This window comes from Pipra filicauda, unplaced genomic scaffold (genome assembly GCF_003945595.2).
Source record: "Pipra filicauda isolate LSUMZ 115617 unplaced genomic scaffold, ASM394559v2 scaffold36_size6622888_pilon, whole genome shotgun sequence".
Lineage (NCBI taxonomy): Eukaryota > Metazoa > Chordata > Aves > Passeriformes > Pipridae > Pipra > Pipra filicauda.
In genome coordinates this window covers 5,515,988-5,529,472 of record NW_024104498.1, presented here as the reverse complement: position 1 = coordinate 5,529,472, position 13,485 = coordinate 5,515,988, and the positions used below count along the sequence as shown (strand labels likewise).

At 49.1% G+C, this 13,485-nt stretch overlaps 1 protein-coding gene across 1 annotated transcript; it reads right to left on the bottom strand.

Annotated features, from left to right (window-relative positions):
- Positions 1 to 2,761: 2,761 nt before the first annotated feature.
- On the bottom strand, positions 2,762 to 10,484 carry LOC114001781 (cytochrome P450 4B1-like). Its single transcript, XM_027747243.2, has 12 exons — positions 10,171 to 10,484; positions 9,171 to 9,312; positions 8,444 to 8,488; positions 8,231 to 8,358; positions 7,672 to 7,796; positions 7,427 to 7,578; positions 7,108 to 7,214; positions 6,157 to 6,347; positions 5,722 to 5,855; positions 5,180 to 5,244; positions 4,404 to 4,486; positions 2,762 to 3,672 (listed from the first exon to the last, which is right to left on the bottom strand). The coding sequence occupies exons 1-12, from the start codon at positions 10,354 to 10,356 to the stop codon at positions 3,504 to 3,506; spliced, it is 1,527 nt and encodes a 508-aa protein (XP_027603044.1). The 5' UTR covers positions 10,357 to 10,484; the 3' UTR covers positions 2,762 to 3,503.
- Between the last annotated feature and the right edge of the window lie 3,001 nt (positions 10,485 to 13,485).

Here is a 13,485-nt window from a genome sequence, read left to right as displayed (position 1 = left end):
CAGCAGAAAAACTGGGTTTTGGGATTGTTAATTATTCTCTGGGGTCTCTAATCTTTAACTGGCAAACAGCATCACTAACTGTCTTAAAGCCCCTCCTGGAACATCGTGATAATAAGCCATCTGCATGAAGGCACCCCGTTATCTGCCCTCCTCCAGCCGCCTGTGACATGGCTGGAGTGGGAGATAATGAATGTGTGGTGTGTAATAATGACACGTCATTCATGATTATCGGCCTGATACCCAACCTTTTAGCTCCATTGTTTGTGTTTCAAAAAAAAAAAAGGAAAGAAAAAAAAGAAAATAAAAAGGAGAAGGGAAATAAGAAAAGGGGGAAATTTTGGTGCTATGGGCTATCCCGGGGTCCCCGAAGTGTCTCCCTGCCAAAGAGGTTGGCTCTCGTAGCATCTCCCAGAGGGTTTGTTGGTACCCTGGAAGGACTCGCCCGTGGATTGGCGGTTGCTGTAGCCATGGTGACAGAGGAGAGAGTTGAGACAGCGCAGAAATGTCACTGCCTGGCAGGGAGACATTTGGGGCAAATGTGCAGGCGATTACATCTGTGTCAGTGGCTGCTGCCCGGCTCCTCGCACAACTCCTTTGCTGCTCTCAAAACAGTTTGGCGGTGGCTTGGCAGAGGAGGTTATCTTGTACATGCTGCTGTCCAGAAACTGCCAGCATCTGAAGGTGGGGGGATGTTTGTGTTGCTCAGTTTGACCCAGCCAAGCTGAAAAGTGAAAGAATTTTCTCCTGGTTGCTCCTGTGTTAGGGCTCCTTGATGCATCGGTGCTGTGAGACCTTCCCCCAAAAGCTTTGGTTCTTCAAACTGCAAACCTGGGTTAAGCACAGTTCTTAGTGGTAAGGGATTTTAAAGTGTTTGGCCTCAATTATTGTCATAACTGCCTGGAACAACAATCCATTATTTGCATCAAAAATGTCAGCAGTTTCTCGTCTCTTTCCCAAGCAAATTTGCAAGAGCAATTTCCCTGGAGAAGGTCTCCACTTGCAGTGGTTGTGGTTTGGTCATTTATAACAATTAGGAGGACTCTTGGAAATCAAACGAGCAGCCTTGGTCAAGGCTGGTTACAGGGTGATGGCCTCAAAACACAGGCCCCCTGTACAGACCCAGGGGTGGGCAGCAGCTGGGAGTCCTCTTCAGACCTAATTTGCCCTGCTCTGGCCTTATCCCCCCACATCCAAACCAGAAGATGCTGTAGTGACATCTTCAAGTGCCACCCAGTTTCCTTTGCAAATCACCACCAAGGAGACTGGGATGGGTCTTCGTGGCCAAGTGCTCCAAAAGCTCATTTCTTGGACCACCTGCCGGAGAGTAGATGAGCAGAGCTATGAAGTGGCTTGCCTGTTCCCAGGTGGGTGGCTGAAATGCCTGACAAACAGGACTTTTCAGTAATGAAAAGGTGTATCAAACTACTGCCCTCCAAAGGCCTTGCTGTACTGGAGCAGGAGAGGAAGAGTCTGACCTGTTAGACCAGCCTGAGTCCACCAGAGGTGCAAGTGTGGTGGCACCAGCACCTACACAACCTGCATCCAGTCTCTTCCTGGGAGTAAGGTAAGAAGGGGTGGGCTAGGAGAAGAGGAACTTGGTCTCCAGATGCCTTGCAAAATAAATGCAAGTTGCACCTTGCTGGTTAATCCCAGCATCCCTGTCCCAGACAGCCAAAACAAAGGTCTGAGGAGAGTTTTGTTTCCCAAACTGAGGATTGAGCAGGCAGCAGAGATGGGGAGCAGGGATGCTGCAGGAGTTTAGTCAGATGGGCAGATGCTCAGATTTGGCTGTCCTGAGCTGCTCAGAGAGACAGAGAGATGGACAGACATGCTTTGGATACATTAGTGCCTGCAGGGATTTGGTGATGCCACTGCTGTGGGTGAAAGCCAAACAGCCTTGTCTGTCCCTGTAGTGTGGCTGTCTGTCACTCTGAGCCTCAGTTTCCCCTGACGACCTCTGGGTTCTGAGGCACTCTCAGTGACAAACCTTCCCTGAGCTGTGCGTGGGTAACACCATCACTCCGGGACTGTGCCGGAGCAGTGCCTGCCCCGCTGCCCTGCACAGCTGAGGGTGGGGATGGGGACGGGGGTATCCCCAGGGATAGGGTACATCAACTGCCTTGCTGGGCCTGGCCATGCTCCCCGCCGAGCCCAGGGGAGTTTTACCAGGGACCAGGGAGGACTTTTTCCGGGTCTCCCACTGCCACCTAGTGATCCATTTCACATCCTGGGCCCGCAGCTCATCCAGATGGTCCACCTTGGCTAGTGCTTGGGGAAAGGCTCCCCGTGCCCTGAAAACATGCCTAATCCCAGGGGCAGTGCTCACCTTCATCCCTTGGACAGGTCACTCATGTACTGAGTGGTCAGCTCTCAGCCTCTGCAGAAAAGGTTTTGAGGCAGACTCATGCTTCATCTTGGGACTTGTCTTGTTTTGCAAGCTGATTTTGTTCTTACCACCAGCATTTCTGTGTGTGTGGTGTGTATTTGTGTTTTGCTTTGTCTGACCACAGATTCATTTCAGTTGTTTCCTTACCATGGAAACTCCTAGAGTCAAAGGTGAGGGCTTGTTGATGTATGTTGCAGGAGGTGTGGAAACAGGCTCCTCAGGCTCATTAGGGGGAAAACAGTGCTTGTGGCTTGAAACACTCACAGGGCTGCACCCTTGGGCACAGCCTTGCCTCTGGCCTGCTGGGGCTCCCCCTGTACCCTGTAACCCCCAAATGCAAAGGAAGCCAAAGTCATGCTTGGAGAGCATCCTCACAAAGCTTTATTCTTGTTTCGGAGATGAGACCAAGGCTGATCACACATTGTTTTCAGTGGGGTGAGTGCTTTCTCCAGGTTAGCTGGTGTCATGTCTCTGGGCTGGCTTCCTGAGCACCCTCAACTCAAGAAAGTTCAGTGCTGGGGCAGAAAGAAACCACAGGCCTTCATCTCCATAATGGTGGGCACAGCGCCAGCCACAGAATGGGAATAATTTGGAGGGCGGTGCATGGGGATGCAGCGAGGCTGCCAGGAGGAGCCCTCCTGCCCTGGCACACCCAGGCTGGAGGCAGGGGAAGGACTCTGTGCTGGGGCAGCGCCCAGGCTTTAAACATCCATGCAAACCATGCCAGCATTGTTCACTGCCAAGCCCATCCTGGAGACTGACAATGGAACAAATCCACAGATGAGTGACAGAAGTCCCGCCAGGCAGCGTGTGAGGGCAGGCTGGAGGTCAGGAGATGATCAGGACATGGAGGATGCCCAAGGAGATGAAGGCTGAGCCACAGCCACGCTGTGGAACCCCTTTAGCAGTGCTGCTCCCCCTGCAAGGAGGGGACTTGGATCTGCTGGTTTTGGTGTTTGTTTGAGGGGGCTCGGTGTGCCCCCCTGGACAGCAATGGTGGGGGGTTAATGTGGGAGAGATCCAATGTGGCCAGCGTGGATCTCGTTCCCCACTTAAGCCTCTGGGTGGAGCGACATTTGGGAGAGCTCTTGCCCACCTGCCGTGGTACCCCGTGGGATCAGGGAATCTTCTTCAAATGCAGGTGTATCCCATTGCTGGACCTGAGGACAAGCTGTGGTACCATAATGGGAAGCTTGGATGGGTCTGGGCAGAGCTCGAAGCGGAGCAGGGTCAAGGCCAACGCCACCTTCATCTCATTCATGGCGAACTGCTGCCCGATGCAGTTCCTGGGGAGAGGATGACAAATGCTCTGACTGCTGCCTTTGGCCCTGACTGCCCCCAAACTGGGCTCAGCCCATGTGTGAGCTGGGGCACATCCAGCTGCTGTGAGAACGACACCACAGCTCATCCAGGGGTCCCCTGATGCCACACCAAAATGTACCCAGCTCTGTGGCGGGGTATTCCTAATTTTTATCAATAAGCATTGAAAAAAGATATGAGATTGAGAGAACGTGGGCTTATTTCACTAGAAAGTGCAGCCTGGATCCAGGTAAAAGTCCAGACACCTCAGAAAAGTTATTTTTGGCTCGGTGTGGTGATCCTCTTGTGAATTACTGATACCTCAGTATCCTGCATCTGCCTACTGATACAGCATGGGAACCACAGAGACTTGGACCCAGTTTCATTTTGAGGTGCACTGGGATTCACCCCTAAATAAGGGAGCCTGTGTTCCCAATGCAGGCAACAGAAAATGTAAACATGTCCACAAAGCCACAAGAAAAGTGTGTGAAAGCCTACAGTGACAACAGAGCTTAGGGTGTTGGAAATGCTCTGGAGCTGATGGAGCACGGAAATCCTCTTACAGGAGATTCTGTAATGGGAGATCCTGTTATGGAAAGCCTGTTTGAGTTGGCCAAGCCAACTTGGCTCATGGAGACTGAGGGAAGATTAGCTTCAGGAGCTTGGTCTCCCATGCAAGGCAGCCTAATGGGAAGGAGAGGGATGAAGGATCTCCCACCTGGGTCCAGCAGAGAAAGGCAGGAAAGCATAGGAGTGCCTCTGTGCTGAGTTCTCTGGAGAAAACCTCAGGGGATCATAAATCTGTGGGAGCAACAAAGACCCCTTGGTCAGTGTTTGGTCTGATATGAGCAGCACCAGGTTCTTCCCTGGCCCCCAGGTTAGGGCTGGATGTTGTCCCTGCCCTTCCTGGGGGAACTGTAGTTAACAGACATCTCTCTACAAAGCCACTGAGTGGATCTCCCCCTTGGAGATATCCAGGTTACCCACTACAATGCCCAAGATGCCTGCAGGTGTTTTCCCATCTGGGGCAGCAATGATAAAGTAAGACTCCCTTTGTTCCAGAGATGCCTGATCCTTGCTTTCCAGACAGCCACTGGAGGGAGGCAGCTGCACACCCTCCTTCAAGTTTTCCAGTTATTTCTTGAAGCCTCAAAAATATCAGCTTCAAATCACACACTGCCTGGAGGGTTTGACGCTTCTCATACCACTCTGAGATCTAAGACTATCCAGGGTAGCTGAAAGCAGTCTGAGTATCTCTATGTCCCCATGCATGCAGGGGGACTATTCAACACCTTTCTCCAGCACTTTGTCATGTTTAAAGCCTTTGTAGGGTTTGGTAACTTGACTGAACTTTACAGTTGGACATGGACTCTTGGAATGAGAAGGGAAAAAAAACCCCACATAGCAGGGAGGCATAGGCTGAACAAGGCACAAGTGGAATGGATATCTGGGCTCAGACATCATCTTCTCTTTCTTGTTACAAAGGTGAAATACCTCAGGGTTCTCCCAGACATCCCGGTTCCTGTGAATACCAAATATGTTCAGTCCAACCTGGCAGCCTGTAAAAGAAAAACGAGAAAAAGCTCATGACACCTCAAGGTGAAGATGCAGGAAAGGTGGTTTTGGGATGGTCTCTCTCCCTGGGCTCTGCAGGGTCTATTGCAGGAGATCTGGCAGTGATAATGCCCAGCCTGTCCAGGCAGGTCACCTGCTGAAATCCTCACATGGACAAAACAGTGACCTCAGAGCTGGGCTCCATTTTTTGTATCAGTGTATCACTTTTACTTCACCAGCAACAACACTCTACAAGTCCCCTGTGAGCTCTGTGAACACCCCAGTGCTCTGGAGCATGTCTTTGGACTCTCTCTGGTCATCCTTTCCAGGCTCATGTGGTGGCAAGCTGTGGTAGCCCCACACAGCCCTCTGGAGAGAGAAGAGAGGCTGGAAGACCCACCATCCCCTCCACACAGCAGCATGAACAAGGAAGCCCCACTTGGCATAGGCAGGAGCATGAAGGATGAACAAACTCAACAGACCTGCTGGCAGGCTGCGTCCGTCAGAAAACGTGATGGGTTTAGAGAGCTGTCGGGACACAGAAGGAACCGGTGGGAACAGGCGCAAGCTCTCTTTGATGCACATCGTGGTGTAGGTCATCTTCCCCAGGTCCTCCCTAAAAGCAAACTTGCTGAGGGTGAACTAGATCCCTTTGTCTGCATCACTGATGAAGATATTAAACAGTACTGTCCCAGTACAGACCCCTGAGGGCATCACTTGTCACTGGTCTACATCTGGACATTGAACTGTTGAACACCATCCTCTGGATGTCACCTTCCAACCAATTCCTAAACTACTGAGCAGTCCACCAATCAAATCCATCTCTCTCCAATTTAGAGAGAAGGATGTTTTGGGGGACCATGGCAAAGGGTAAGAGAAAGGAGTTCAAGGTAAATGAATAAGATGTCCTAGCTCACCACTCAACGGTGTCTCGGTCTCCCAGGATCCCCTGGATCTCCTCCCTGCAGCGTTGCTGGTACTCTGGATGTAATGACATGCAGTAGAAGAGCCAGGAGATCCCGCTGGCTGTGGTATCATGACCCTCAAACATGAACGTGTCGACCTCGGCACGCAGGTCCTCATCGGACAGTCCAACTCCATTTGCATCCTAATAAAGAGGAGAGTGTATCATTCCTAAGCACACAGGCCTTTTATTTTCATACCCAAAGGATTTGCATGGTTTGATGTCACTTATGTTTCCCTGTACATCAGGAAGTCATCAGAAAATTTATCCAGTATATGTGAGATTGCCAACTCTGTAGTCAACAGGGCGACAGAGTTGGGCTCTGGTGGGAGACAAGTTCTCAGCCCATCAGAAAGACACCCTTTTTGATCCCCTACCAATGGTCCCAGTCACATTTTTCAGTAGTTTGGTTTGGTTGACTTTTTTTCAGACTGAGACACGAAAGAAAGCAGCAGCTTCAGAAAGACTGAGTGAGCAGAGTGTATCTCCCTCCTGAACAACAAATGGCACCTTCTCTCCAGAGTATCTGAAGACGTCTGTGAAAGTAAAACTACCAAAGGTAATAAAGAAAATATCTTGACAGGACTACAGACAAGATGCTCTCCTTGTAACCTTTCCAAAGACCTCATTCCTCTCTGGTTTCTGAGAGGTCTCTTCTTTTAAACTATTAGTGTGCTCGATGGAAATGATCAAGGAAGAGGAAAGTCTGCCCAAGGTATTTATGCTCGCTCACTGCATTTCAAACATTTGTGTTTCCTTCCCTTTCCATCCACATTTCCCTGAGCTAGGAAAGCTGGATTAGGAAAGCTGTTGCCAGGAATCTCAGCCAGGGCCTGGATGCTTCCCTGCTGATGCATTCTCAGTGTTTTCTTTATCATTCGATGCAATCATTTCAAACATTCACCTTGCTACAAAGAAGAATGTCCAGAAAATCCAGGTGCTTCTTCTTCAAGATCTTGCCAAGTTCCTCCTCACTGGAGAGCAACATCTTTCTTTCTTTTATTACCTTATCTGCAGAGAAGAGTGCCTCAGTTAGTCGCCACTCCAGAGACCTCATGTACCTGACCCCTTGGTCAGCAGCTTGGACTCTGTTTAATGTGTAACCCTCTGGCCAGTGTCTGTTACAACCCCCCTCTGAGCCACTCCAGGCACAAGTGGGGGAGAGGTTCAGCTGGGAAGAAAGGAGAGAAACAGAGAGATTGGGGAGAAAGGGGGAGAAATACCTGTGTGGGTATGGGCCAGCTTGCAGGCGTCCTGAAACTCACGGCCTTTGCGAGTCAAGTTGTAGAAGACATCCTTGAAGGAAAAAGTCTGGATTCTTTGGCTCAGGAGGTAGCTCAGGTCAAAAACAGCTTTAATGTAGTAGTGTGAGTTGCTGTAATGAGGCCAAGGTTAAAGCTGGTGTTAGCGATGTGAGGGGGAAACAGGAGCACTTGCTTTCCCAGGATTTGAAAGTTCAGGCACCGACCTCTGAGTCTGACAGTCGGAATTAAAGCTGAAGGCACATTTCATGATGCTGTCTAGTGTCATCAAGCTGACGTCTTGAAAGAGCTCCACTGACTTACTCTCTGTGCTCTTCTTGTCCCATTTATCCTAGAGGTGGAGACAGGGGTAAGGAGGGATAGGATACCATCTGTAATCAGGTCATATATTCCTGTCCCTCTTCCCAGATGCACACTGCTAATCACTTTCTTTTCTGCAAGCAGAGGCCCTCATTCACTATGTATTCTGTGAATCCAATCAAACTCCTCCGTACATTTCTTTTTCTAGGTTTACCTCTACTGGGCTAGGAAAGGATATTCTAGCTGTGGTTGGTTTCATTGGGGGGAAAAAAAAAAAAAAGAAAGAATAACTGCAATGTCCAAAGGAAGGTAAGAGGAACAATTTCAGAACTTTATAACTACCCCAAAAGTTCAATGAAACTCTAGGCACTGAGTGCAGTCTCTTTCCCTCACTCATTCCCAGATGTGATTATTTGCACCGTTGCACAGCTGAAAGGTAAAAGTAGCAGGAGTGGGAATTCTTACCAGCATCACTTTGACCGAGTCTGACATCAGGGTCACGTAAGATTTCAGCACATCGTAATGAAAGGCTGGGGTGAGCATCTTCCGGTGCTGGAACCATTTGGTTCCATCCAAGACCAACAGCCCCTCCCCTGAAGGCACAAACAGAGAAGGTTCAGCCAGCTCCTCCAGGCTCTGATCATGGTTTTGGCAGCCTTACTACTGCTTTTGACTTACCAATCCAGGGAAGCAGGAATTTGTAGGGTACACTGGCCTTGGGATCTGTAAAACAAAGCAGATACCAGAAATGTATGAATGACTAATGAATTCAAAAAAGAAAATACAGGATAAATTGACATTAGATTTTGCTCTCTAAATCACAAGATAGAATTAATCTCATTTCAATATGTAAAATACTCTACCACTAGAGGTAGAGTTTAAAAGTGACCATCTACAAATACGACCTCTGTGGACTTGAAAAAATAGAGAAAGGAAGAACAATAAATGTGTGTGGAAAGGAACTGACCATGGCAAATCCTACAGTTGAGAGCAATGGATGGGAGTTACCAGAGATGCCCATGTGTGTACCTCTCACAGGAATCATGCTCCAGAGAAGGGAACAGAGGAGAAGACTTGAGGTGTTTTCTCAGATCCATTGCCATGCCAGCTCACCCATATTACTGGGTTTACTGGGAAGCACAAACATAGTGGTGGCAGATCCCATAGAAGGCAGTAAGACCAATGACAATGGAGATAAGGTATGGAAGGAACAGGCACCTGGCCACTGTTCTGCACAAGAACACAAATTGCTCCATGAAACCTGCGTCAGGCTGAGAGTTTGTGAAGAGGAGCTAAAGAGGAATTGCAACAGCTGTGAAGGAAGCCAGCAGAGGGGATGATTCCAGGCAAGTTTCCCATGATTTTTTTTTGGTGGGACTTCTCAAAACCAGATGTAGAGACTTACCTGTTCGGCCAAGTATGCTTTTGGCATATTCAGGATGGTGGACAATTACAGCAGGCAGGACTGGTCCAAACCATCTGGGAAAGGCATAGGGGTATTCTTCTCCCCACGACACTAGTTGATGTAATATTTTTTCAGGATATATCTACAATGAATGAAAATTAAGCAGGGACTGAATAAAGGCAGAAAAAGAGCATGCCAGGGAGAGCAGAGCTTGAATTTGCCCTGTCATGGAAAGCACAGGCAAGACATCCTCTCTTGGGAAATGAAGCAAGAGTGGGCAGACTTGCCACACAGGGGCTTTTACACTGCAGGTGAAGGAGAGGATGGGCATTGCAAAGGGACTGCGCACAAGTGGCAAAGCTGCTTGAGCCACCACTTCCCTGCAGCACAAGACAACTCCATGGAGAGTTCCTAGCTGGGGCCAGCTGCAGTTGAGCCACCTTAGGACAGCCTGGGCTCGGAGCAGCTTGATGTTGCTGGGAGCTGCAGCTGGCATGGGCAATACCAAGACGCCTGGTGGACAGGTCAGGAGGACCAAGGGTGTTACACCCCTGTTCTTTGATTTCAGCAGTGCAAGGTGGGCATGCAGTGTGGAAGCAAAATATCTTCACTATAGAGCAATGAAAATGGCTGCATTAAAATGCCCTGCTTTTGTGGCCATGTCTTCTTCAGTGGCTGTAGGGGGAGACACTCTTATTGTTTAATGTAGAAGAGAGACATTCAGTGGTTGCTCATATTTATGTAACTTCATGAAAATCCAAGAAATTGCCTAACTCTATGTTTAAGCACATGATCAAATACAGCATGGCTCTGTTTTTTCCCAAATGATGCACATCTCATATCCAGGTAAGCTTTCCTCCTGCCCTGCAGAAGTCTTGGCACTCCCTGTGCAGAGGGAGTAGGGGACACACACACCCCATCCAGTGCTTCTTATCCTGACTGATATCTTGCACAGTCTTTGGGACTAACCCACCCTGACCAAGCCCATCTCACTCCTTACCAGGTGATTGTGGCCATAGAGCCAGTGTTTCGGGGGGCCAGGAAATGCCTCCAGAGCTTTGACGAGTTTCTTCCTCTCCTGGTAGAACTGGACCACCTTCAGCAGCACAAAGATTACCCCAAGCACCACAGACAGCTGCAGGACGACAGCAGAAGGTCTGGCTATGTTGTCCAACAGAGACACCATGCTGGTCTGGGGTGGCTGACACTGCCTTCTCCTGCCTCTTTTCTTTTGTTTCTCTCACACCTTCACCTGACAGGGAGCTCAGTGCAGGTAAAAATCCTCTCCCTCCTCCTCTGCTGGAGCTGAGCCTCGTGAAGGGGAGCTGACAGCAATTTATAGCAGCAGAAACATCACGGTAAACAATGCGTCAGCTCGGCCGGCAGCCCGATTGCTGCTGCTCCCACTCACCCTTTGACCTGCTTCCTGCAACCTATCCCTGCAACCTGTGGATAACAATCTGTGCACATTCCCTACTTTCTTTTAAGTCCCATACACCCCAGCAGCACTGTCACACACTCAGTCCTCCATGCGCAGGTGGATGAAGGCAGAGGAGGGAGGAGGTGAGAGGCAGCCAGGCTGGGGCTCTAGCTGAGCTCCGTGCTCTCCGCAGGCAGTTCAGGCTTGGAAGCCATTCATCCACCCATGTGAAGTGAGGAACACACAGGCCACCTCTTCCCAAAGAGTGGGGTGGGTGGATTCATTCACCTTCACCTGTAACAGCAGTGCTCTGAGTGATGCAGCATCACCCAGCTCTGCCAGGCTGTAATCAAGACAACAGATATAACCCCAACAGCACACAAGGGACCTGGCCCTGTTCCCCAAGAGCTCCTACCACAGACAAGCCAGGAGACAAAACTGATGTCCAGAAGAATTACCATGGTCAGTAGATGAGACAAGGAGAGGAAGAGCTGCAGAGCAGTAAAATGATTGAAACTAGCTTGAGAGCACATCTAACCTGATGGGGAGGTGTGATGGTAAGATCATGTTCCCGCTACAGTCCTGGTGATTCCTCATTCCTCTGTCCACACGGCATCTCACCATCCTCCAAAGAAGGCTCTGCATCACCACATTTACCTCTCCAATGCAGCGCTTTTTTGGGCCCAGGTAGGACCCTTCTAGCAACTCCTGAGCAGATCCTGCTGGTTACCTGAGCTCACATTCCATAAGCACAGAAGCCTGGAATGGCAATGCAGAGTTCGTGGAGAACTTGAGCTGGAAGCCTGCTGTGTGAGGGTGACTTCCAGGCATATTGCACTTTTATGTTGGGATATTGCAAGGATCAAGTGAGTTAGTTGCTGAGACTGATAATCTGATGGGTTACTACATAGGAGCTGCTGAATTTTGTGAGTGGTTCTCTTCAATGCAACACATCTCTGAGACAAAGGACTTCTAATGTTTGGATACCTGCTTTTAGTTTTTAATCTAAAATATGCCATGTCCAACTGAAACCAATGTTTTCTTGGAGAGTAATTTTATTGAAAAAGCTACAGTTTTTCTCATGTTAATTGTTCAGATATATCATTTTTACAGTGGCAGAGACATGGAGATCATTGTCTGAAGCAAACCTGCACAGCCCCACTGAAAATATATAAACCTGCTAGACAGAAGGAATATATGAACAAATGTTGCAAGACCCACTATCTGGGAATTGCCTGACTCCACAAAAGTGTGTCATAGTGGAGTGACTTTTACCTCAGCTGGCTCATGGCCTATTCATGAATTAATGATTGCAAAGACAAAGCTGTAGTTGTAGGCAGTACCATTCATACTTTGGCCTCGGGGAGATTTAAAGTGTCTGATTGCTGTGAACCCATGTGACTGGTTGTTGTCCACTCCTTCTGCATGCTGGTAGTAGAAGACTGCTCTAGAAACATACTTTTCTCTTGAAAGACATCAACTGTAAGATCTACTCTTAGTCTATTCCTGGGCTGCAAATATCCTTTTGTTAGTCTGCCAGTGTTGTCTGCACAGTAAGATTTTTTGGCACTTTTCTAGAAACAGTAGTTGTGTAAGTTCCTCAGCTGGGATAAGGAGACCCACTCAACACCACAGCTGTCCACATTGCATGGGGCTTTTGCTAACATGACAGGAGTGTGCATTGAAAAGAGTATTACAGCAGCTGAAGACCTCTTGGTTGCTTTGGTTGCTTGAGCCCTGTTCTAACACTGTTCTTCAGCTGCACAATGTGACTTTCCCCTGGACTGGACTCATGTAACATATATCAAGATGGTGTCTCTGGTTCTTCAGACTGGGAAAAGAGGAAAGGGGATATATTCTCTGTCTGCCATTAGTCATTCTGCTTTCTCCCCATCACTCACTGACACACTCCTTTTATTGCCTTAGAGAAGGTCTCTGGCAGACATTACCCTCAGCAGCATTAGCTTTTCACACACTTGGCCATCTTCATGAAAGTCGGTGTATCTCGTTATGCTGAGCCAGCTGGATCCGTGCAAAAGTTCAGAGGAGAGTTAAAGGTTGATCTTTAGGAGGCAGAAGGCTGCAGTCTTCCAGTTTAGGCATTTCTTAGGGAAGGCTTTGGGTGTAGCCAGAGCGTGAGGGACCCAGTTTGCCATTTACAACTTTACACTCCTGAGCAGGAGCACCCGAGTCCAGGGACCTCATGGCCATGGAAGGTGTAGCAGATACATTTAGGACACATCTGGTACTTCTAGCTCTTCCTTTTATCCTTCACCTGTCCTGCAGCACAGCGATTAGGGGGTTTCCACCAGAAGAGGAGGCAGCACAGGCTCGTTGGCCAGCTGGCTGCAAAGTGAGTGGGTTGCAGCCCATTGGGAGGCTCCTGCTGATGCTTCTCACCTACCCGAGGAGAAGGATGAACATGCAGCGCAAGGAGCCACTCGTGGGCTGTCTGAATCAGATCCATGGCTCTGCAAGCTGCCTTCAAAACGTGGGGCTGACCTAAATAAGCTGGGCAAGTGAAGAGTGTGAGGAGAGCAATGTTACTGAGAGTTTGGAAAAGTCTGATGTGCTCTTGGGGTTAACTCTGAAGTCAGGTTGAAGGGGCATGTGCTGAGACAGCTCATTCCCCATCTCCACTGCATCATGGACTCTGACCTGAAGCTGTCCCCCTTCCAGGCTCTTTTTCCTCTCAACCATCTCTAAAATGGCCCAAACCAGCCATCCTCTTGTCTGGTCTTGCCTGGGTCTATGGAAGGGAGGGAGGAGATGGAGAGCTCCGTGGGGCTGAGACCATTGGAAGGTGGAACTGCTGCTGTGGGTCTCTCAAGTGAAGATCTGCAGCACACTCATAAATCCAATTATATAGTTGGGTGCCTTACAAGGTCTACATAA

Coding starts and splice junctions, on each gene's coding strand:
- LOC114001781 (XM_027747243.2), bottom strand. CDS start 10,356: ATGGTGTCTCTGTTGGACAACATAGCCAGACCTTCTGCTGTCGTCCTG. Junction 7,215..7,426: donor GCTGGCCCATACCCACACAG/GTATTTCTCCCC, acceptor TCTTCTCTGCAG/ATAAGGTAATAAAAGAAAGA. Junction 3,673..4,403: donor CCTTTCTCTGCTGGACCCAG/GTGGGAGATCCT, acceptor TCCTCTCCCCAG/GAACTGCATCGGGCAGCAGT.